This window comes from Euwallacea similis, chromosome 1 (genome assembly GCF_039881205.1).
Source record: "Euwallacea similis isolate ESF13 chromosome 1, ESF131.1, whole genome shotgun sequence".
NCBI classification, from domain to species: domain Eukaryota; kingdom Metazoa; phylum Arthropoda; class Insecta; order Coleoptera; family Curculionidae; genus Euwallacea; species Euwallacea similis.
This window is the reverse complement of record NC_089609.1, coordinates 2,199,346-2,223,068: the sequence shown is the minus strand read 5'-3', so window position 1 is coordinate 2,223,068 and position 23,723 is coordinate 2,199,346. Positions and strand designations below refer to the sequence as shown.

The window sequence follows — 23,723 nt, the reverse complement described above, 5'->3', positions numbered from 1 at the left end:
TTGAAAAATGGGCGTCGCTACGCCTCTGACTTTGTGGGAACAAAATCGTCGGTTTCAAAGTACGATGAGCGACTCTCTCTTTGAAGTCGTGTAAAGTCATTGGCGTAGCATGCCTCTAGGCCCAACTTAAAAATTCTCGAAAATCTAGGTGTTCGATCGCATACTTTTTAAGGATTCAAATCAAAAGCGCAAGGACTTCAATATAAAGCAAGCAAGAACGGTGCTCTTTGCATGAAATAACATAAAATCAGTGGCGGAGATTGCAGAATAATGATTAAAAAGCTGATATCGGTTCACAGTGCTTCGAGACGAATTCCGATTGGAGCCTCAAAATGGCAGAGTGGCTGCTGGTGAAGACATCGTCATGGAGTGCGCCCCTCCTCGGGGTACTCCAGAGCCTCAAGTCTCCTGGAGAAAAGATGGGCAAACACTGGAACTAGGCGCAAGATTGAAGCTTGTCGATGGCTTCAACTTAGCCATTACCGGCTCCAAGCCCTCTGATGATGGCAGATATCAGTGCGTAGCTAAAAACACTGCCGGTATCCGAGAGAGTGCTGTTGCAATCCTCAAAGTCTTTGGTAAGATCAATATTTCCGGAAAAATGTATTAATACTCTTCTCTGGTTTTTTGGTAGTTAAACCCTTCATGATAAGACCTCCAGAAGACATAGTGGCCCTAGTAGGTTCTACAGTAGAGTTTCCATGTAATGTTGGAGGAGACCCAATACCAGATGTTTTGTGGAGAAGACAAGCTACGGGGGGAACAATGCCTCTAGGACGGGTGAGGGTTCTAGAAGATCGCACTCTACGTCTGGAAGATTGCACCCTTCTGGATCAAGGAAGATACACTTGCGACGGGGACAACTTCGCAGGAGCAATATCAGCCAGTGCTTTCCTCACAGTTCATGCACCTCCAACTTTCTCCTCCAGGCCTTTGGCCCAAACTATTGAAAGCGGCCAGCAAGTCTCCTTCCACTGCCACGTGACTGGAAGCCCTAAACCCTTAATTTTTTGGTCACTAGAGGGAGACAGGACTTTGATTTATCCAGGGTCCCCTTCAGGAAACTACGAGGTTTTCACTTCTGGTGATGGGCAGTCGACTTTAATACTTAAAAATGCTCAAGTGCAAAATTCAGGGACTGTCATTATCTGTTCGGCTGTTAATGAAGCCGGTTCTGTGTCTACTCGAACAAGACTAACTGTCACTTCTAAAGAAGACAGGCCCCCTCCAGTGATCATACGGGGACCTAGTAATCAAACTCTGCCTATACATTCAGTAGCTTATTTGATATGTGAAGCCAACGGTACCCCAAAACCTGTGATTTCGTGGTATAAAGAAGGGGTCCCAGTGTCTCCTTCCAGTAGGACAAATATGACAAATCCTAGCCAAGTGGAAGTTTATAACCTGGACAAGGATGACTCTGGAGCATATACGTGCGTGGCATCTTCCAAGAATGGAAAAGCTACTTGGACCGGTCATCTTCTAGTGGACAACCCCAAGAATCCCAATATAAATTTCTTTAAAGCTCCAGAATCTGCCATGGTGCCGGGCCCACCCAGTAGGCCTCACGCTTTAAACCAATCAGAAGGAAGCGTTACCATCACTTGGGGTCAAAACAACAAAATTGGGTCTTCAAGTCTCCTTGGATACCAAGTAGAACTCTTTGGAAGAGAAGAGGGAGTAACCCCTACATGGACTATTGTTGCCAGAAGGGTCCCTGGACCTACATTTACCCAGCATCTATTAACCGCAGGAATACCATATACCTTCTTGGTCAGAGCTGAGAATTCGCATGGCCTAGGACCTCCATCACCCTTCTCAGAGCCTGTTATTGTTGGTCCGGATTTGGGCCAGAATTGGGGTAATCCTGAGGTCACAATTCTAAGTGAAGCTAGAGCCAGCCTAGTGACCTCACCCAAAATAGTCCGTTTAACTGATGCCATTCCCATATCTTCTAGTGCTGTAAAGCTCGCTTGGGAAGTTACAGAATCCACCTATGTAGAAGGATTGTACATTTACTGCGTGTCTGTAGATGAGTCCCCAGATATTGCTAGAAGCTACAGCATGCTCACAGTACTTCACACCGGAGCTTCAAGCACCTTTACTGTAACCAACCTGGATAAATGGACGAAGTATGAATTCTTCTTGATACCTTTTTATAAAGCTATAGAAGGGCAGCCTTCGAATTCTAAAGTCGTGAGGACTCTGGAGGATGGTGAGCCACATCTATTTTGCAGGAATATATTTTTAATTAAAATTGTTTTTAGTGCCCTCCGAACCACCAACTGGTATGGAAGCTCTTCTACTCAACTCAACAGCAGTGAGGCTGAAATGGAAAGCTCCTTCGCCAGGAACTCTCAATGGAGAATTGGAGACTTATAAGTTGGATGTGAAGAGCAATGACTCAGCGCTTCCTACCATCATAAATGTGGGATCTTCTGCGAGCTATTTGTTGGGAAATTTATCTTCTGGGGTGGTGTATTATGTGAAAGTGGCGGCCAGTACCAGAGCTGGAGTTGGCCCTTATAGTCCCGCCTCGACTTTGAGACTGGATCCTACTTCCAGGATCATGGACAGCAGCATGCAAAGGTCAGTCCTGATGGTTTCAGTCATTTTTCATTTTATGAAGCTTCGGTGTAATATGCTAACCGAACGAAACATTCGAAGAGAGTTTTAATGTCAAATTTGATACTAAAATCCTCTTCGCATTAAAACGGTTTACCGCTCAATACGTTAAGTTTTGATTTAATTCTTCGTTAAAAATCTGGTAAACCAGTTTAATAAGTTTCAGGTTTAGTCCCAAAATCACTCGGTAAGTACATTTTTTGCGAGCAAGATTTTACACGCTTGTCATATACTTATAGGCCCATTGGTCCGGACATGCAATCCGACAACTTCGTCACCGAAACCTGGTTCATGGCCCTCCTTATCAGCATGATACTAGTAATGCTAGTCCTCTTCGGAGCAATGTTCTTCGTGCGACGTCGGCAACTTCTTTCCAAAAAGACCATGACTCCTTCTAGAACCAATGGCGGTGTACTAAGCACCCCTCTAGCTACCAAGCAAGAAGTGCCCTTATGGCTAGACAAAGACATTCCGGACTACGCAACGACCTTCCCTGAATACTCCAAACTCACACCAAACCAGGAGTACTCCCAAAGGAACGAGTATGCCAATGGAAGTCTTCCTCAGAGCAATGGCAATATCCTCAATGGGAATATCAACCTCCATACAAATCCCTTGCATTTCAAAGAGCAGTACAGCACCAGGCCTGATAAGCTGGAATATGCCGGCTCGGAAAACGGATACCACAGTGGCAGGAAGTACAATGAGTACAACTTGCTACAAGTGCAGGAGTATGCCAGTCCTAATGTGGGAAATGACAGAGCGTCGCAGATTGCGGATTACGCAGAAGTTGATGCCACTTTGGCGAATAATAATGATGGGAGTTCTTCTCCTGCTCCTTATGCTACGACCACTCTAGTGACTGGAAGCAGAAGACTCGTAAGTATTGAACTGTTCAGAAACCTGTTCGTCCTTCGGTATTACCTAAGCTAGAAGGGGTTGCCGGTCGCTGGAAGTCATTTCTTCATATTTTCTTTACATGCTGAAATTCTGTCACTGTTTCATTTTTCTCCTCCCATCATCGCCATGGTGAGTTTTTTCGGCACTTCCTTCTAAATTTCGTCTCAGGCAATGGACGTTCTTAAGGTTACCATCACCTTCACACCTCAATTTTTTCGATATTCAAAGAATCATAACTGTTCTTTCCAGTTATGGAACTCATCCGCACTCTCCACCGACGACGAATCACCGTACCCGGCCTCGAACGGGGGTTACTACAACAGGAAGGTCTACTCAGACTCGTACTTCGCGCCAGCTCACACCTTGCGCCGGCCCAAGAAGGACCAGCACAGCAGGAAGAATTCCCAAGAAAGCAACCCTCCTGACCTAGTCTCGCCCAATTCCAGCCATGGACAACCGGTTTATGCCAGAGTGGGACCTCCAGCTTTATCTTGGAGAAATGGTTCTCCGGGACTGAGCAGCTTTAGCCCAAGTGCCACCAGACATGTGTACCATGGCTCCTCCAGAAGTGAACCTGGGAATATGTTGTAAATTAGGTACGCTAATTTACTGTGATCTTTTTAATGGAAAAATGAGTTTTTTATTTGACGGTCCTAAATTCCTGTGGGATGGTTTGAACTAGCTAGCACTATTTCGTTTTTCTAAGGCTACTTTAGGAGAATGATTCGACCTACGATAGGTAAATGAAGTGTATATTTGTTGTGTACATATTCGGATCTTAAGATAAGTTTACGAAACATTGTGATACTGTACACTGATCGCATCTATCTCAATTGATGGGTCCTTTTCTTTATTATCAAGGAGGTGTTCTTGGGATGTACATATCTAAGATTTGTGTTTTACTACTGATTTGTTAGATGCGCAATATTCGCGCCATATATGGAAACTTACGTGGCTCCTGAAAATTGATTAGAAGTTGTAGTTCTAAGGCCTACCGTTATACAGTGAATCTATAGTATAGAAGTTACATTGTGTGCCAGTTCTTGCAACTTTAAAAAAATCTGCTTAATATATCTTTGTAGAGGTAAGTGGGGTATACAGGGTCAACACACATGTAGACGCTGCAATTCACTCGAGAGCGGCTTTAAAGAGCTTTTTCCTCCACTTTCATGAGCCTCTCACCTATAAATCCTCCATTTTTCCGACTGCAAATAGATTTTTGAAGTTTTCCCCAACTTGGATTCCTTGGAAATGAATTTCCCTCTTTTCAGCCAATTGCCAAAGCTATCAGCTTTCGAAATCGTTCATTTAAGGAAAATGTTACGATTTTTTTTTGTCGAACTCTGGGGTTTCTCTGGCAAGCTTATGGGAAAATTTGCGCTGGAAAACCGATAGTTCGGATGAGCAATCAACTCACAAGTGCACTCAAATCACAAGAGCAACAATGATTATTTGACTAAACAGAAATTTTGCGTGGTCAAATAAATCGACATTTCAATTTCGTAGGTATCTGGTGAATTTCTACCCGATTTTCCCCGCAACAAAATCATAATTTTGACGTCAATTTAAATTCGGTTAGTTCGGTTAAATTTGATATTCAAATTCAATATTTCGTGACGTAAAAGTTTTTTTTTTTGGTAAACGAATGAATTTATCTTAACCCTATTAGCAGAAACCGTTAAGAATTTTCCTCGGTTTTCGGTCACACCTTCAGCAATGAAAAATATGCGGAAATATAAGGGGCGATATTTTTTCAGAGATGTGAGAATTTATATAATTTTCCATGCGGGCCTTTGAGGACTTAAAGATAAACCTTATTTTCTTCAATTTTCTACTCTCATTAATCGACAGACTTCTGTGAATACCGAAAACCGCTTTTTGGAAATCTTCTACCTAATATTTCCCAAAAAATGAGGGAACTTGGATTCTTATTACTGGGGATTTCCCCAAAATGTTGTCAGTTCTTGCGGTCAAAACCGCTTGAAACGCTCTGAAAATCCCTCTTCTCAATTGCAAAGGAATCATCGCTCCAAAAGGTTGACATGAGGTAAGTGATTAGGATTTGACCATTGGACCGAAATTAATCGGATTAAGTCGGGCAGCTGCCAGGGATTGATCCATTTTTGTCCTTCCGACAAAATGGTGACTGAAACAAAAAGTGGCTAACGGGGCAAAACAGGACATTAAACCTCGCATTTAATGCCTGAGCAGTGAGTGTGTTGTTCTGCGGCCTGTTTTGGGCCATTCTAGGTCACTTTTGTATAGTCAAAATTGCCGAGTTGTTGAAAAATTATCTCAGTGTTTTTATTTCTTTTGAACATCACCGTTCGCTCTATCTCCGTGTATCGCCATTTTACTCGTTTTGTGGTATTGCTATCTTGCCGTCTTCAGATATTTTTTCATCATGGTTCATTATAGCTTACCACCTAGCATTAGCTGTATTACCTACATAATTTGAATATATCGCCACTTTGTTTGGTTCATTTGCCTTCGCTCGCTTTTATCACCGCTAGTAAATTACGTGACTAAACCATCGCAAAAACCTCCAACTATTCATCCTTACCGCATTTTCATATTTCAAACAAATATCGAAAAATAAACGTGCATTAGTTCTAGAGCTGTGAATTGTCATTTCACATAAAACTGATGACGATAACATACTAAAACTATTGCAAAAACGTTTTTTCCACGAGCAATAACACTTCAAAACGTATACGTAATTGCTGTTAAAATGATAATCAGCTAAAGGTAACTGGCGAGTTTATATTGTGACCTCGGACTAATACGTAGGCATAAAAATTGTAAAATATTCAGGAAATTCGTTTTTAAAGCTGCAAGAACCCGACTTATAACATTTGTGTAAATAGATATAACCCTTAGGTTTTTGGGTTATCACGTACGTTGCTATTAACATCCTAAAGCTGTGGTGTACGATAAATCTTGGTTAAGGAGATGTTTAGGAATTTTAGACGTTAAGAACTTAGATAAAGACTGATTTATAGTAGCTCCGCTCCAACAGGACAGAAAACCGATTCCGGCTTGTCAGAACCTGACAGGAGCGTGTGTCAGGCCCGGCCTCTATACCTACTGCGCATGTGCCTGACAATCGGGACTTGGTCTCCTCATTAAAACAATCGCAATTCTTACTTAAGTTTACAAAAATCTTACTCAGATGGCTCAAGTCACTCAATCCTTAATGTATTCAACCAACCTCCCATTTGGTTACTTTATACTAACCCTAGATGTAGTCTAATAGTCATAGACGTTATTATACCTCGAAAATGGTACATATTCCTGCAGACTACTAGTATATAGGCATAATCTGAAAGGCTTCTATGTAAAATATGCCACATATCAGCAGTTGTATATACCTTTTCTTACTCTTAAATTTAACGAAAGAATAATAATCTCATCCCTCCTTAGGTTTAAATGAGCTATACTCTGTACAGTTTTCATGTTTTTCATGTGTAAAAAAGGGTTGGCAGATAAGCTTAAGACAGTTATCCCCAAGTATTCTTCATATCTTAAGGCGTTTGGTTTCGTAGCAAATAGCGAAATTTAATCATCTGGATGGGTTCATTTTTTTGAAGACATAATTTATTCCGTTTCAGTCTTCCTATCACTCAGTACGTAATCTTGAATAAATAGCTATGTAGGTATTGCCCACGTTGTGCTCATATTTTTATAATTATGTGCCATCTACTATGTTATACAATGTACAGTATTTAACAATTAAATAAGGTTTATAAATTATCAAGTGTACGTTTTCATTGCCTACAACCTATGCGAGTTCTGGTGTTACCTGCTATGGCAGGTAAGTAAGATCTGCCGCCTTTCAGTTCCTGATGGTTCAGGTTCTACCAGAGATCGCTCAATTTTGGAATTTTTAGCGTTTACACAGAAATAGGTACATTGAAATTTTTTTTCAGATAAAATACTGGAAATCGTCCCAATTCACCTGTGCTTCTCCTACTCTCTAAAGACCTCTTTTGGAGTGGAACAACTTCGCCACCGGTCTTCTAAGGACCGGAGTGCTGTTAAACGAGCTAATCATTGTTGAAAACTCATAATCGTGCACTGGATGTTTGATTTCCTACTAAAGGTGCAGTCAGTATCCAGAGAACCAAAAAACTGCTTTTCTGCACTTTCCATTTTTACCAAAAATTACAGCTCCATCTGTATAGGACTTAAACCTAGAGGAAATTTGGTAGTCCAAAACTGAAGAATAAACGTTTTACTCCTAACTCGAGCCAAACGAACAAATTTTTTAAAATACAACCTGGCCGCTTAGATCAAGTTAGCATACACGTTTTCCTGCAATATACGCAATGGCTAAAACACTATTACGCTATAAGCACCGATAAGAAATTAGATAAATTGTGGTTCAGGAAGACCATTTCCATGGATGCCAAGAATATCCAAAATATTGTAGATATATTTCTCTTCTATGTCCTCTTCCTCTCTCTGTATCCTCTTCCTGCCTCGTGTTGTTTCAACGATCTTCATATTTTTGCTCTTGATTCATCGTAATGCACTCCCTTACGTTGCCGATTTCAGTTGCTGTTGTCCAGTCTTAAGTCCATTTAAAAGAAATGTAAAGGGAACACTCCTTAAAACTCAAGCCTTCACCGTCATCGTTAGAGGGTTGGAGAAAGTCTTTGGTGGTAAAGAGAGAATCTCCTGGAGGCTCCCTGATGGGTGTTTTGCTTACCTCCGAGAGAACCAACACGTTCTAGAATTCATCTCAGATGAGCTGGCCGAGATTGGTTTAAAGCTGTTTCCACTGCAGTAGCAGAAGACGGGTTAGAAGAAAACAGAGCTGAAGTGGGCTGTCGGATATCTCGGGAAAAGTGCCAAATGCATTCAGCACTTCATCTTCGATACTGTTAGGACAAGGTAGTCACAGGAGTAAAAGAAAAGTGTCCACGAAAATATCCATGTAGCGAATTTAATTTTAGTGTCCATATTCTACCATTCATCACCCTCAGTAATCATATGTATTTCCACTGTAGTTTCTTAATTCAACCCAGCTCTTGGTGCATGTTACTTGGTTGGTACTTCGTTGCTGACCCAAACACATGGTTTTACGCACTAATTACCATGCTGCCCGAACTCCGCTTATTTGCATGAGCAGTTCATCCACAGGCAGCGCACGATGAGGTATGACTTTTCGCACTCGTTAGGTAATTAGCTCGCTACTTTAATAAATTTCATTTTCAAGCGCTGACATCGTGAAAATACTTCTTCTTGCGGCGCATTATGGGACCCCATCACAATGGAAAATTTGCCATCATAATTTCCACTAGTGCATTTTTGAGTTCGGCAATGACCGCTGCTTTGGAGCGTGTTGCTGTTGAACGTGGCTGGTTAGTCACAAGAGCGCTTGGCCCGAATAAAATTACATAACACGCCTTTTGATCACTAACAATTAGCTTGTGCGTTGCTTTAATCATAGCACGAAATAGATAAGTATTTGCAATGAAAAAGCCGAATTTACTCACTTTAATCTCTCTGCTTCCATTGAGCGCTCCTGGGCACCAAGTGCTCCAATTCTGAAAGTAACTGGCGCAACTTTCACTGGGTACTATGTTCGATGTTTTTTCCCATTGGTACACGTGGTAAACCCGGTACCATTCATGTTCAACCCGAGAAAATTCTAAACGTGTACTAAATAAAGATCACCTGTGGAATTAAAGTACCTATTGTGTTCACACTCTCGACTACACGAGCAATAAAAATTTTATAATCTGATACTGTTAATCGCCTCTTTAAAAAATCTCCAAGGATATTTTTAATTTCATCTCAAGGTTCCGAGTAATTCACACTATAATGCGGTTCGAAATAAATCCCTCACTAGACACTCACGGGATAACTTTGGACTGTCTCACTCAACGTTTCCCCGTTGAAGAAATAATCAAATGGTTTCTTTTCAAGGAGCCTCTTTTGACTAATTAACGATTATTTTTCCTAATTAATCAATTAACGTCATCAAGATGTAGTGCTTGCTCGCAAATTACGTAATTAGCAAATATTGTAAAAGACAATGGTGCCCAGATAAGATAAAGGACTTCAACGCTGAGAAGGTAAAACATTTTCTAAAGAGGCAAACGGCACCATTCCCGCGAGAAACTTATCCCGCTCCTACCACTTCTAAGATATTGTGAGTGCTTCGTTCTTTGGAACAACCCCAAACCGACAATTTCTCCGTTTGCTCCAAAACTGGTCTTCCTTCACATACCCCAAAATAACGGACTTACCTTCAATATGAGGAACCACTTTCTGTTGCGGCAGTTACCACTAAAATGGCTGCGTAAACTTTAGCGACTATCGCCATGACAAACGGTATCAGCTTGGCCATATTTTACATTTAAAAATAATTCAAATTCAAATTACCTAGTCTCTCCCTTTCTAGCCCAATGGAAAAGCTGCAAGAAAAAAGAAGAGACCTCGTTAAAATACCGGGCATGTCATACCTTCACTCGGTGATAAAGTTATCAACTTTTGTGATAATAAGCGAAGTAATGTCGCTTTATTATTAACAGTATTTTTTTGGTTTTCCATGCACCTCAGGTTTTTATCGTTCCATGTGCAATGAACTAGTTGAGGTAGAACGAAAGTTTATGTGACTTTGAAAATAAATTACATGGGTATTACATGCAAGGTGAAGCTAAGTAGGGAGTTTTCTTTTAACATGACATAGGCCTTAAAAAACTAAGCAAAATCTTAAGTGACATTTTTTCGAAATCTCAAAAACAATCGAAACATGCGCGTATGAAATCAATAAGATGGACCGTGAGATTACCAGACTTAAATCTATGTGATTTTTATCTGTGAGATTATAAGAAAAATTTGATGTCTACGACTGAAATTAACACAGTGACAGAGTTACGTGAATGGATAGAAAAACCCGCAGAAATAATTTGAACAAAAAGATCTCTTCTAACACCATGTAATTTGCGTAAATAAAACCAATGACAGAAATTTCGAATACCTTTTGTTGCCATTCCCGGAGTAAATAATATTTAAAAGTTTTGTTATTTATTAAAAATTTAGTGTCTGCATATTTTGATTATTTTTCAGATCTCGAAAAAATGTTACATAAAGATTTTACTTATTTTTATTGAGCTTCATGTCGTGTTAAAAGAAAAATTCCTTCTTAAGATTCACCCTGTATATTCAGATGTCTTCACTTCTTTTCCTGCATGGACACTGAATCGGCGGAAAATCCTGAAAGGGAAACGTAGAGGTAACTTCTTCATTTAATTTGCCAAAGTTGCTCCGATCCTTGCAACATGACTGTCTAATGTTGCTCATTAAGATAATGACAAACTTACCCAAAGCACTGTAAATCTGATATCGCAGGCGACTACTTTTCACACATCTCCTGATCATTTCAATGGGCCACCCTGTATTTTATATTACGCAACCTCAGTACATAGATAGGGAAGTGGTAATAGGGCTGTACCCATGGCAACTTCCCATTCTCCATGGCCCCCAGATAGATACAAACACAAACAATCAACGTGCGAACCAACGTGCTATTATTTGCTGTACAAATTTGCCTCATCGGCAGAATGGTTATTGCCGAAGTAGAAGAAGTAATACTGAAGTACCGAAAGGAGGAAGAAAAAGTGGATAATATTTTAAAACTGGGGTAAAACTTTTTGTGTGCATGAATAAGGTAGCTAAAGCCGGGCTTATACAACGCATAACATAGAAAGTTCATATCTTTTTACCCTTTGCTTCTCATTGTGCCATACTTTACGTGCCGTATAAACCCAGCCTCAATCTGAATTAAAATGTGGGATTTCACCAGAAACTGTTTCACTTATTTGCATTTTTTCATTTGAGTTTCAATGATAGACACTTTGATTATACGTGAAGGAGTATTCCAACAGCAATAAAAAGTACATTCATGCTTTAAGCTTTATTCATCGAATATTGTCTTTTTGAGCAATACTGAGAGAGTGATATTAGGTACGAGGAAAAAATGACATGGTAATTCTTTAGCGATTTAAACTCTAAAACCATAGTAAATTCAGAGTCACCATTTTGACAGGAATTTATTGCTTGTTTAGTCTGCTGTTAGCTGCATAGTCTTCCTGATTTATGTTGTAAAGTGCCATAACTTTCAGTTTTCGTAAGGTAGGAGGCAATAACACTGATGCTGAGACAGTACAAGGCCCGAAACTGTCAACTGATCAGGCCAAAGCGCGTAACAGACAAATTTTAAAAGTATGAACATTTTGGGTGAATGCTCCAGTTTAGTCTCTGTTAAACAATTCTATTATTTTAGGAACTCGAGACTGTAAAGGGTAATCTGAGATCCAAATCGATTTTTAGCCCTACCGAACTGCAGTGGGAAAAAGTATGTGGAGTTTACCAACAAAATCCCTCACTGCCTATTGAAACATGGCACTGCCATATGCCTGTTTTTGTATAAAATGCAAATAAATGCAAATTAATATCGATAATATTTCGTCATGTAAAGTGATTTGAATATGTGTCAAAGATCAATATTCAATATATACAGTGTGTACATCAACTGATAAATAATAAACCAACGTAATCCACAAATTTTAAAGTACGGGCTGGGCAAATAGGTTTGAGGTGACTATGTGTAAAGCCTTCCCACTTTCAATTTATCAAATTTGCACTCACGGTCCATTTCCCCTGGCCTGCCCATTTCCTCTGGTATATTTAACAGTAATTTAATTTGAATAAACAATTCCAAAAATTTCAATGATTTTCAATATATATTCGTCATATTTCAATCATTTCGTTGTATTTTAAATTGAAAAATCTTTCAAACGAGGTGCCATTCCACCCATAGTGCCAGAGTCTAAAGTTAATTGTATCCCCGCGAAGGGGGCTGTTTTAGCGAATATGCATTTAAAGCTAAAACGTGTCCCCCTCAAAAACAAAATCATCGTGTAGCACCAATTTCTGACATTTTGAACATAGTTCAAAAAAGCCGAGTGCACAGTTTTCAATGATATACCCTGTATATTGTTTAGAAATTGTGTGAATAAAATTGTCATGGACGCCACATCTTCGCGAAACCAAAATTTTTTTAGATGTTTTAATAAATTTATTCACAAAAAAATATTCGTAGTGTGCAGTTCAAATCAAAATTCTATCTTCGCAAAACCAGTGGCGTACATCACAATTTTTCCCTAAAAATAATTAGTGAAAATTGAGTGCTCCGATTTCAGTGAGATTGGGTTCCGCAGTAGCCGTACGATACAGCTTTAATATACCGCGGTCAAAACTCGAATCGGAAAACTTCGATTTTTTGGTCCGAAAAATACCATGGACTATACATCATGAAAATTTTTGGGCCAAAAAATCGAAGTTTTCCGATTCGAGTTTTGACCGCGGTATATTAAAGCTGTATCGTACGGCTACTGCGGAACCCAATCTCACTGAAATCGGAGCACTCAATTTTCACTAATTATTTTTAGGGAAAAATTGTGATGTACGCCACTGGTTTTGCGAAGAAAAAAATTTACTGGTATCAAATCCGTTTTCAGTTTCTTGACATTTTAGTGTATGCAAAAATTACAGGAAGGTTTCCAAAATGCAGCGTTTAAAAACGTCCTCTATCTAAGAAATCCAAGTGGTGACAAGTTTTCTACCACTATCTTCCATAATTATCAGTTCGTCAAAAATAAAACAAAACAAATTGCTTAACGTCAACAAAAAGCCGTATATTTTTGTTACTTCTTTATATATGCACAGTGGTTGTTGTTTTTGCCACAATATCAATAAATCAATTGCTACGTTAAAAACTACGTACTATATCAAATCCAAAGTTTAGTGCATCTATAAAAGCATATAGAATAATACATACTAACATCACAAAATCGAATTATAAAATTTCCTTCAATATAATGAAACAACAAAATCAACCTCTGAAACAAACAAAACAGTACAGAAATATGACCAGAACTATAGCCTAAACTCTGATACTTGTAAAGTCTAAGTGTGCGTGTTTATACCTTTTACCCATACGAAAAAATAATTTATAAATTTATCTACAACCTAAAGTTCATATTATATCAAAAAATTAAAATTTTAACATTATCCAACCCATATAAATACATTATAAATATATGTAAAATTGACTAGATAATTTACCAATTTAAGATATTAGGAATTTGTGAATAATTGCCGCCACTGATCTCCCATCATTCAAATGCAAATGATGCGTACCCTCTACCAAATGTCGCTCCATTTTCTTGGCTTGTTTTTCAATTTCATTTAAAACGATGTCGTAATGCTCCGGATGGTCTGGTTTGTGGCCATTGGTTGCTCTGATATTCAATACCTGTTAAACACATATATGTATACACAGTGCAGATAACAATAATATCGTGCAACCAACCTCGCAGAGGATTCTTGAAGCTAGTTCAGTCACCTGCTCAATGCTTATAAAACCCAAAGCAGAGAGCTTGAGCCGGGGATCCCTAGTAAAATAATACCCATCTCTATTCATAGCAGGTCGCATTCCCCTCTTCAATAAAATTTCACATCCTTCACGATTTACTGAACCTATAGAATTATAAATCAAGGCAATTGATGAATAAACTAAAAACCTGAAACTACCTTTATGGGCCTGCACCAATATTTCAAGCATCTCGTTGTATGGGTAACAGGGCACTTGGTCTGGAGTTAGTTTTTCATAACTTAAGAATTTATCTATGGCAGGCCCTATTGCATCACAGCTCCTTTGTAAGTTTCTTACTGAAGGACTAGCTAAAACAGTGTTTTGGGGTGGAAAATAGTTCAATAATGATAATAATTAGACTACGAACAACAGCCATAAAGTAAATTTAAATGGTTGGGAAACGTGTAAACTATCTGGCCAAATCAACCGCGTTTGCCTTGTATTCGAGCGGCAGACTTAGAAAATTCTATGGACCCGTAAAACAATCTTTAATTGGTACAGGTTTCTATGCAGGGTAAAATTCCATAAATTCTCAACAATCTTAGCATTTTTGTCACCAACTCCATTTACCTTAACTACTTACCAAGATCTATACTAACGTATTTCTTCACTTCTTTGGGATACGTAGCTGCATACAGGAACGCAATTCCACCCCCGAGCGAATGTCCCAAGATGATAATGTCTTTCCATTTAAAGTACTTAACTATCCTCCTTAAGTAATGGATGCCATCCCACCAAACATAGTACTTGTGGCCTAAATCCAGAAACTGTGATTTTCTGCATCTTAAACCATATTTTTGGCAAATTTCTTACCCTGCGGAAGGTGTGATGAAAATCCATGCCCAGGCAAATCTATGCAAAGCAAAGAATGCCCCTCCTCCTTCAGTAATGGGGCTACCTTGTCGAAGGTGCCACAGTTGTCCTGCCAGCCATGCAAAGCGATGATAGGTTGTTGGTCACGTGAACCCCACCACTTTCCTGAAAATATTTGCTCAACTAAGGACTTAAGTATTGGAAAGGCAAAGCGCTCTTCATAGGGTCCACTAGTTTACTATAGTCTCAAATCCTATGAATGGCTATTGACCAGAAACCCCCACCCAGCCGGAAAGTATAATAAAACATTTCTAGGACAATGCAAAGAAGACACAAGGTATGAACTGATAAATGTGGAGTGTGCAATGAAAATAAGATAAAAAATCGCCTGTTGCCAGTATTGTTTTTATTTTCGCTAACGCAAGTTAAATGTACCATCAAATTAATTGGTATCATTACAAGGCGATAATTAGTTAATCACTGTTTAAAAAAGTTGGTTCCCAACTAGTACTCAAACCAGCTCATTTTTCATTTGTGACACCAACGCTATTCTTACGAGGTGGTTCCAGTACCGCCCGGTTTAAATGAATCGACTTTCACACCGCGTTTGTACAACTGGGTCTAAGGCTGAGTTGCTGAATCACGCCTTAAGCGCGATTACCGAAACTCATCATGCATGAGAACTGGAATTATCACTGCTAACCACGATAGAGTCATGATATCAGCAAACAATTCAAAGTCCATGAGGTGTAGTAATAGTAGTTAGTTCTCAATTAGGTATTGTTAACTCGTAAAATTAGGAATATATTTTATTTCAGAGATAAAATTTGTTTGGGTTTGGTTTAGTTGATTTCAGCTCAATATTTGTTGAGGATTTGATCAAGCAAACTATTTTTTAATGTAAATCAATATATTATTGATTACTGTCACTTTGCGGCTGGTTATATACAGAAAATCATTCTATGCTTTAGTAGGTCATTTTGATACTTCCCGAATTATATATTACAATTATTAAGTACTCGTAATATTAAAAATAGCAATTTTATTCTGAGCACTGATTTCATAGTATTTCATCATCAAAAAACGGTTTTGATCTTTGACCTCATCCACGTGTTTTCGTGGTTTGTTTAGATTTTCAAACGCTCCTGCGATAGACATGTACTCCTAAATGAAAATATTTACAGGGAAGGGAAACAATTTAGGCTAAGGCTAACAATAAATATACCTATATCCATAATAGGCGTCTAGTCGCACTATTTTATTTCATGGGTTTCATGTCAAATTAAACAAAGTGAGTGCACTTAAATTGGGCAAGTTATTATGACCACAGGTCACAAATGACTTTTAAGGAGCAGCACTTAGCTTCTTCCAGAAAAAACTTTGTGTGTACAGAGTACCATTTTTATTAGTTTTACGAAATATAGGGTAAAAATTTAAGTAAATGCTATTTGTGCCACATGCCATTACTGATCAGACTGCAACCCAATTAAGAAAACCTGCTTGTACTATAAGAAAACAAGAGTTGTGTAAATATTGATTAGTTAAATAGGTTTGATAGGACAGCAGTAGTTTTGATAAAGGATTTATTGATTTAAAGGAGGATTTTCTGTCCCTAAAGTATGGTGAGGTTTTGTAAAGCCGCCAGTAAATTCTACATCAGTTGTGCCAGAATATACTTCATACATTTACTGAACACTCCAGGGCTTACCTGCTATGTGTCCCCAAGGAACAGGAATTTGTACTTCTGCGAAGGCGTCATTGGTGGTGATTGAGACTCCTTTTTGGGAGGAAGTAACACACATTTTAGTTATGTAAATATTTGCATACTTAATGACATTTTAATTATGAAGATAAGAAATACAAGCACCAAGTACCTACTATTAGAATCTCCATTATGCTCAAGTTCAACCGCAGCACTCATGGTAAACGTGAAAATATACAATGACACTAGGTAAAAATGGTTTCTCCCTACCAGAGGAGTTTAATAGATGATTGCGTTCACCTAGAAACGCAGCTTATGAAATAGAAACCGTAAAATTATCTAAAAATCCACATTCACCTTTCTCCCGTTACGGTTTTATATACACATTCGAATTTTGCAATGACACTAATCAGCTGATTAGGTCATTGATAGTAATGCTTTGCCTTTAACCTGGAAATTTGGCAATGATGGTTATGTCATGAATGGTGCTCTTCAAAAATTGCATTAAATGTTTTCGTTTACATTTCTATGCGCTAAACTAAAGCAACATTTAAACTATAACGCACTGGAGTAGATGTGGAATTTTATTTGCAACCAAAACTTAATACAAAAATTTACTTATGCTCCCTGCAAGCTTCAATAATACTCTTCTCTGATTCACCACTTGCAACTTCAAAAGCCTTACACAGAGTCAGCACATCTTTGGATTTATTTGCTTTCATCCACACTTTCCCATTAACACCAATCACAATCTCATATGGGAACTTGCGAGCAAGAGTCCTTAACAGGGGATTTTCAACATTTAATAAAGACTGAACAAGGTTTGTGTCCAAATTTATCAAAAATCCTTCATTGGACAAGAGACCTAATCGTCCTGCCTTGTAATATTGATCAATACACACTAACTCAGGCTCCATTTCCTTGTGCGCATTTAAAAGTTTTGCATACACAGTATCACCTATATTGACATCAGGCTTCATTTTCTTAGTAACGCCTTCGAAGGCTGACAAACTGAGGCATGCAGGTTCGGCACTTCCTATGTCGACTCGCAGGGAATCTCCTGATTTTTTGGTTATGATTCCAACAACACAATCACCTTTTTTGGGAACGTATCTGTTTCGTCGGCTTTCAATCCAGTAGGTATTTGGCGTCCTGAAGCAAAGTCTACCGGCTTGAGAAACCACCAGGCTATTGGGATCTTCTTCATTTCTTCGAAGTCCTGGACCAATTATGATTTGTCTGTCTTTTGAATTCAGGTCATTAACTATTTCTCCTGGTAGGAAGTAACCTATGACTTTGGTCATTTTTAGTTAATTAATTGAGGAACCGAACTTAAAAATAGAACTAAAACTGTAGATTATTTGTAGGTTACGTTAGGAGGCACGACTTTCTATCCATTTCACTCATACTTGTTAGAAATGTTAACGAAAAGTGAAACAAAAGTTGTAGGACGTACACCACGAACTACAACTGTTTAACCTCAAATTTATGTCAGTGTCAGTTTCTTTGACATTTGTTTATGATTTATAATATAAATTTAAAAATCAAATTAACATTAAGCAGAAAAATAATGACTTAATGTTCTGGTGTAACAGGTGATAATATTATTCCTAATTTTATATAGCAACACGTGAATAATGGGTATAATTTTTGGTAAAAAGAAACCTCTTAGCAGAGTCACAGCTCAAGACAAAGCAGTCTTGGTAAGCAAAAATTAAAAAATAAATAGATTCTTGATTTGCATATAGCATACCTGCCCACCTTATGTTATATTCGATTATATTGTTCACACAATAGAAAAGATATGAACCCAGGTAGACCCTGGGTGGAATTTACAATATTAAAGTTTAGAAAGTATCAGTCTCACGTGCCAGTGAGAACTATTAAAAACAATTAATAGCTCACAGGTCATGCACAAGCAGTAACCAAATGAAAGGGCATAAAATCCCCTTACAGGCAACACCTAGCTGGCTTATATTTGACTGTGTCCCCCCTCCCTATAAAGTAATAATTAGTTTGGATTTAAATATGTTGTGGATCCAGTTAGCAATTGTTAGTTCAATGTTTATATAATTTTACCATTTTGTACTGATTTTAGCAATTGAAGCAACAAAGGGATAAATTAAAACAATATCAAAAGCGAATAGAACTCACATTAGCATCTGACAGAGAGCTAGCTAAAAAGCTACTGTCTAAGGGTCAAAAGGAGTAAGTATCTGAGGTTTTTAATTAATATAATATTGTTATACCCTTATATTTGTGTAAAACTAATCAACAAACAAATTCTAGTCGAGCATTGCTATTACTTAAGAAAAAACGTTACCAAGAGCAACTACTCAGAAAGACTGATGGGCAACTGGAAAACTTAGAAAAACTTACTCATGATATAGAGTTTGCTCAAATAGAACTTCAAGTAGTTGATGGTCTGAAACAAGGAAATGAAGCCTTGAAGAGAATGAATGATGCTCTTAATATTGAGGACATTGAAAGAATCTTGGATGAAACCAGAGAAGCAAAGGAAAAGCAAGATGTAAGTTAAATTACCATACACAGTTGATTATTCTAAATCTTACAAAATGAGTTTTTTTTCTAGGAAATATCAAGCTTGTTAAGTGGAGGATTAACAGATGAAGATGAGGAAGCAGTGGAAGATGAATTAGCAGCAATTTTGAAAGAGCAAATGCCCAATGTTCCATCTGATGATGTACACATTCAATATGAGGAGGAAACTAGTGCTGAAAACGAAGAAAGGGAAAAGCAATCCTCAAAGAAAGGTGAGTTGTTTCTATTGTAAGCTTTGTGAAGACAATATATAATTTTCAGATAAAGCCAAAAAATTCAAGGCACTTGAAGTTGCTGCACTGGAAGCCTAATGATATAATGATGTCAGGATTGAGTTATGTATATTACTGTTATAGTTTTATACCCTTAGTATTCATTCTTACAGTCGATACTAATTGACTTAAATTATAAATAATTAATATTTATACTTACATTAATATATGAATTTGTGATATCAGTTTTAAATAGCTAGTTTTAATTTGTAATAGATGCAGATATCATCATTGTCTCTGAGACTCTTGAGCTAGTGACACAATTTCCTTTCACTTGATTCAAAATTTATGGAATTCTCTATTCCTTTACTAAATTATTAACTATATGACTTCATTGTTCCTTTGCTGCAATACTACCTATGCATAACTGCTTTTGTATTGTATAGAGAAAGGGGAAAATCATATGATTATCAAACTGTCATTAATTAAGTCTTCAAGTTTTAGTTGAAAATTAAATGGTTCAGAATAATAAATATTTTATTAAAATTTATATTAAATGGTTTAAGTTATTTTTAACTTCAAACAAGCAAATAATAAGTATAAAAAAATTATGTTATTACAAATCATGAATATATTAGTTAATATTATTAAAAAAATGGATATCATTCTTATGAAATTCAGAAAACATTCTTTCTGTGACACTCAAGTTTTTATTATAAAGTAAAATTGCCAATCAATCTAAAGCTTCCAGTTCTGCCAGTTCTTCTGCTGTTGGCTCATTAGATTGAGCAGGTAGTGACAATATTTCAGATTTTAAATTGTCACCTCTTAAACCATCTTCTTCAATATCCAAGTCATCATCATTCCTATTGTAGGCACTGTCTCTAATTTTTTTACCATAACCTATTTCAAATTTGATATTCAAAGAATAATGAATCTGATTATTCAGTCAAATGGTCTCTGCAAACTGAAAAAGAAAATTACATACCTCTTGATTTTTTCTGAATTTGCTGGTCTGGAACAACACTAAGATCCCCTTCATATTTGATTATTCCATTCTGAGCAATTCTCCATTCCAACACTTCTGTAGAAAAATCATCTCTATTCCCAATTTCACTGAACCCAATTATCTTGTCTACTAGTATTGTGTTATGGATTAAAACAATTGTTGGAATAACCTAGAATAAAAATTATGAAAATGAAACAATATTGTTTTCAAACTGTCTTCAGGAAGAAATATCGGGTGCGATTACATTACATCCAAAGTAACTGACATCTAAACAATTCATGAATACTATTTACTATTGCTACTTCAAGGCAATCCTTATAAAGAGACAAAGAACTTCATATTTACCTTAATTTTCAATTTCTCTGCCAAAAATGGACACTTCTCAGCATTTAATTTAGCGAAACGAGCCTCTATATGTTTAGGTGCTAATATCTTCAAATGCTTATCCACAATTTGACACCTTTCAGAAGAGTTTACATAGAAATGCAATACTATATTCTCAGACTTCTTGATAATATCAAAAAAGCACTTTTCTTCCGGAAGTTCCTCATATTTGCCATGATCGTTCTTCAACCATTCTCGCTTTTCCTCTTCATGTTTTCGCAGCTCTTTCATTCTATTTTTTCTTAGTTGTTCCAGATCATTTATATCCAAATTATCAATTTGTTCAATGGTTGCATCTACCTGCTTTTCTATTGCCTGCGTTACTTGCAGGAGTTGGTTTTCTACATTGGCCATTTTTGTGATTTATTTAAGGTTTCTATGTGTGTCTTGAAACTGCTTATTTTTGGGTAATGACAGGAAATTAATTGTCAAAAATTAACAAATCTGTATATTTACAGGTAAAATTAATGTTATATATGAAGTTTTACGTTTTTTGTGTTTAATTATTCGAAAAACTTAAAGTTTCTTCACCGGATGGTTTTCAATTGGAAATTGTTATTTCAGAAAGTTTTTAATATTTATAACCTCAAAATCTCTCCGCTACCTTTCATTGTTCTTATGGCCTAAAAATGTTCATGAAACGAAATCGCCATTTAAGTAGTAATGTGGCAACGTCGGTGTACTTCGACCATGTGCACATCCACTACTCCTTTGCGTGGCAACGGTAATTTAGTTTTTAAAGACGGTAAACTCAGATCTACAACCTGCTATTTATCTAATAATTTAACTTATCAAAATATATATTCATCTTCCCCAGACAGCACCTTAATCCTATAAACGAAGACACAATGTGTGAATACGGCCCGATTCCCGAGTGCATGGTTGCTAGAGTAACAAAAAAGTAAAATTAAATAGGTAAACAATGTAAATAAAACTCGTAAAAGAAAAAACAACGCTGTTTTGTTATTAATTTTTTCCTATTCCATCAAGATATGACGTATTACTGTTCCTTGAGTTTACGAACTCACCTCTTGTGTAATTACCTGAAGCTCTATGACCTACAACCCCATCCAGTATTCCAACGGTAGAGACATGTGGAATTTAAAATTGAACAAAATGTTTCTATAAAGCAAACGATAAAAAAAGAAATATGTATATTGAAAATTTGGAAACTTACAATACATGAATCAAATAATAATTCCAAACAATAAAATTAATTAATAGCAAGTCACATATTTATAATAAACTCTATTTACAATTAGAAATATATACATAATATTTACATTTAAATGGCCTTCACGAATCAACCACCATCAGGGCATAATATATTCTATCCGCTACAAATAATGGCAGTGAAAGTGTATTGAATTTTCAAGTAATAGAAGGCAAATCTGAATCACTTCCAAATCCACATTTCATAATTATAGCACCATTTGATGGTCAATAGAACTTAAAAAAACAGTGGTACATAATATACCAATTTGCACATTTGCACTTAAATAGTAAATGGGCATACTTACACCTAAATACGCTGCTATTTCTATATCATTATGACCTATAACACAATTAAGTACGCTATGTGTAGTCCACAAACAGGTTAACGACTTGAAAGTCTATTGAATGTTTTTTTTACAGATGAAAAACAAAATCTTCAATAATCCTTTTTTAAGCTAGTATAAAACGCTTTGCGATAGATGGCGCCAGAAGAAGTAGAAGCGCAGTTGAATAGTAATTTTTTAATACGAAAACATGTAACAGAAATTGTATTACTAATTATTAGCTGACTGAGGGCATGCAGGATCCTATTGTTAACCTGTTGAGATATATAAAAATCCATAATTTATGCCTTAAGTATTTACAATAATAGTCGAAATACTTACGTAACTATGTAGGAGCACCAAATCATTACAGTAAGTATACTAAACAACAAATAAATAATTTGAAAAAAGATATATCATAATTTTAACAAAACTTTAAGTATAAATATTAACTTGAGTCTTTACAACAAACCTACCTACCTTTGGAAAATACTTGTAGAAAAAAGTGATAATTATAGAACTATTAATTGTCAAATGTTCCAAGAAAAGCCAGAAGCCGTGTTAATTATACAAACATATTTACGTGCTTGTAGAAATATTGATGAAGGTTACATGATTTGTACTTCTGTTTTTAAATAAATGTTATTACATATACTTGTTAATAAGAGACTAGTTATGGTCGCTCACTTAACTAACGAACTTGAGACTGATTGGTGTTTTACACTCTCATCATCATTTCCTCTGAACTATACAGATTAATAGAAAAAACCCAAGCACACATTTATCAGTATATGTATAGATATTTTTTATACAACCTAGTAACATCATCAATCATAAAATAGTGTTTTATACAAATATTATTGTAACAAACAGATAGTTCATCAATTTTTATTTAGCAATGTTTTGTTACTCTCATCGGATTTTTCTAGATTCCCACTGAGAGTTTTGTCTTTGGCCCTCTTTCTCTTAAAGAAGCCTAACTGCCGTAGGATAAGTACTAAAGCTATAAGCAGCAGCAAGCCTGCTACTACTGCTACGGCGATGATTCGCCAATCGACCGCTGAATAGGAAAGCATGATTTCTGGATAGACCTTAGTTTCCGCCTGAAACCGAAAGGAAAAAGAGTTAGATAAACCTAGATAATGTGCTTGATTTATTATGTTTATTACTACTGGAATTTATTCAGCTGATTTTCAAATATGTTCAATTATTGGTAATAATAAAATATTCTTCAAATATTAAGTTTCATTACCAGTCCAAGGCTATATTTACAGCTAACAATAAGTGTACCAAAAAAGTGTAGAGGTCCAGTTCTAATCATATCAAGTTCCACAATTTTAATCACGTACTATTCGAGCTTGATCTATTTTTTGAATCTGCTAAAGGTTAAGGTTACCTAGTGTAATTTAAAATTCGAATTTGCCTGTCGGACGAGAATATCGCGATTTTTTTCTATTAGAAATTAGTAAAATGCGACTGAAGTTCTAGTTGAATCAGTCTGTGGGTCACTGTAGAAGTATGTACCCAA

The 23,723-nt window shown here is 36.8% G+C and overlaps 7 protein-coding genes and 1 long non-coding RNA gene across 14 annotated transcripts in view; 4 read left to right on the top strand and 4 right to left on the bottom strand.

Moving 5' to 3' along the window:
* The window catches only part of LOC136414506 (roundabout homolog 2-like), a 146,882-nt gene extending 142,708 nt beyond the window's left edge, over window positions 1-4,174 (top strand). For both annotated transcript variants that reach the window (XM_066398562.1, XM_066398556.1), the window contains 5 exons: window positions 300-578; window positions 635-2,215; window positions 2,268-2,589; window positions 2,865-3,504; window positions 3,775-4,174. In XM_066398562.1, the coding sequence (XP_066254659.1) occupies window positions 300-578; window positions 635-2,215; window positions 2,268-2,589; window positions 2,865-3,504; window positions 3,775-4,116 (3,164 nt within the window). In that variant the 3' untranslated portion in view covers window positions 4,117-4,174. The remainder of the gene's footprint in view (window positions 1-299; window positions 579-634; window positions 2,216-2,267; window positions 2,590-2,864; window positions 3,505-3,774) is intronic.
* The window catches only part of mew (multiple edematous wings), a 213,610-nt gene that overhangs the window by 128,093 nt on the left and 61,794 nt on the right, over window positions 1-23,723 (bottom strand). For 3 of the 4 annotated variants that reach the window (XM_066398576.1, XM_066398600.1, XM_066398589.1), the window contains one exon: window positions 21,795-23,298. In XM_066398576.1, the coding sequence (XP_066254673.1) occupies window positions 23,077-23,298 (222 nt within the window). In that variant the 3' untranslated portion in view covers window positions 21,795-23,076. Of the gene's footprint in view, window positions 1-21,794; window positions 23,299-23,723 lie in introns of those variants that run through there. The other variant, XR_010752546.1, reaches the window with a different exon arrangement.
* On the top strand, window positions 4,202-7,278 carry LOC136414724 (uncharacterized). Its single transcript, XR_010752559.1, has 2 exons — window positions 4,202-5,998; window positions 6,039-7,278. It is a non-coding gene; the product is annotated as an uncharacterized lncRNA (long non-coding RNA).
* On the top strand, window positions 10,887-11,999 carry LOC136410892 (uncharacterized). Its single transcript, XM_066393258.1, has 3 exons — window positions 10,887-11,179; window positions 11,661-11,760; window positions 11,822-11,999. The coding sequence occupies exons 1-3, from the start codon at window positions 11,100-11,102 to the stop codon at window positions 11,966-11,968; spliced, it is 327 nt and encodes a 108-aa protein (XP_066249355.1). The 5' UTR covers window positions 10,887-11,099; the 3' UTR covers window positions 11,969-11,999.
* Window positions 13,284-16,869, bottom strand: kraken (serine hydrolase like 2 kraken). 3 transcript variants are annotated; one of them, XM_066394332.1, is made up of 8 exons: window positions 16,848-16,869; window positions 16,667-16,756; window positions 16,497-16,565; window positions 14,789-14,953; window positions 14,559-14,729; window positions 14,134-14,283; window positions 13,913-14,079; window positions 13,285-13,855 (listed from the first exon to the last, which is right to left on the bottom strand). In XM_066394332.1, exons 2-8 carry the CDS (start codon window positions 16,707-16,709, stop codon window positions 13,670-13,672), a joined length of 951 nt encoding a protein of 316 aa, XP_066250429.1. In that variant the 5' UTR covers window positions 16,710-16,756; window positions 16,848-16,869; the 3' UTR covers window positions 13,285-13,669. The 3 variants fall into 3 exon arrangements, with proteins under 3 accessions (XP_066250437.1, XP_066250429.1, XP_066250421.1); XM_066394340.1 differs by lacking the exon at window positions 16,848-16,869 and having other exon boundaries at window positions 13,284-13,855; window positions 16,663-16,806; XM_066394324.1 differs by lacking the exon at window positions 16,848-16,869 and having other exon boundaries at window positions 16,667-16,819.
* Rrp40 (exosome complex component Rrp40) lies at window positions 17,077-17,828 on the bottom strand. The gene has a single exon (XM_066398855.1). It carries the CDS (start codon window positions 17,792-17,794, stop codon window positions 17,105-17,107), a length of 690 nt encoding a protein of 229 aa, XP_066254952.1. The 5' UTR covers window positions 17,795-17,828; the 3' UTR covers window positions 17,077-17,104.
* Window positions 17,996-19,568, top strand: Vps20 (vacuolar protein sorting 20). Its single transcript, XM_066398867.1, has 5 exons — window positions 17,996-18,193; window positions 18,589-18,698; window positions 18,780-19,020; window positions 19,084-19,264; window positions 19,314-19,568. Exons 1-5 carry the CDS (start codon window positions 18,128-18,130, stop codon window positions 19,361-19,363), a joined length of 648 nt encoding a protein of 215 aa, XP_066254964.1. The 5' UTR covers window positions 17,996-18,127; the 3' UTR covers window positions 19,364-19,568.
* LOC136414668 (thioredoxin domain-containing protein 9) lies at window positions 19,789-21,241 on the bottom strand. Its single transcript, XM_066398831.1, has 3 exons — window positions 20,619-21,241; window positions 20,253-20,442; window positions 19,789-20,167 (listed from the first exon to the last, which is right to left on the bottom strand). Exons 1-3 carry the CDS (start codon window positions 21,009-21,011, stop codon window positions 19,998-20,000), a joined length of 753 nt encoding a protein of 250 aa, XP_066254928.1. The 5' UTR covers window positions 21,012-21,241; the 3' UTR covers window positions 19,789-19,997.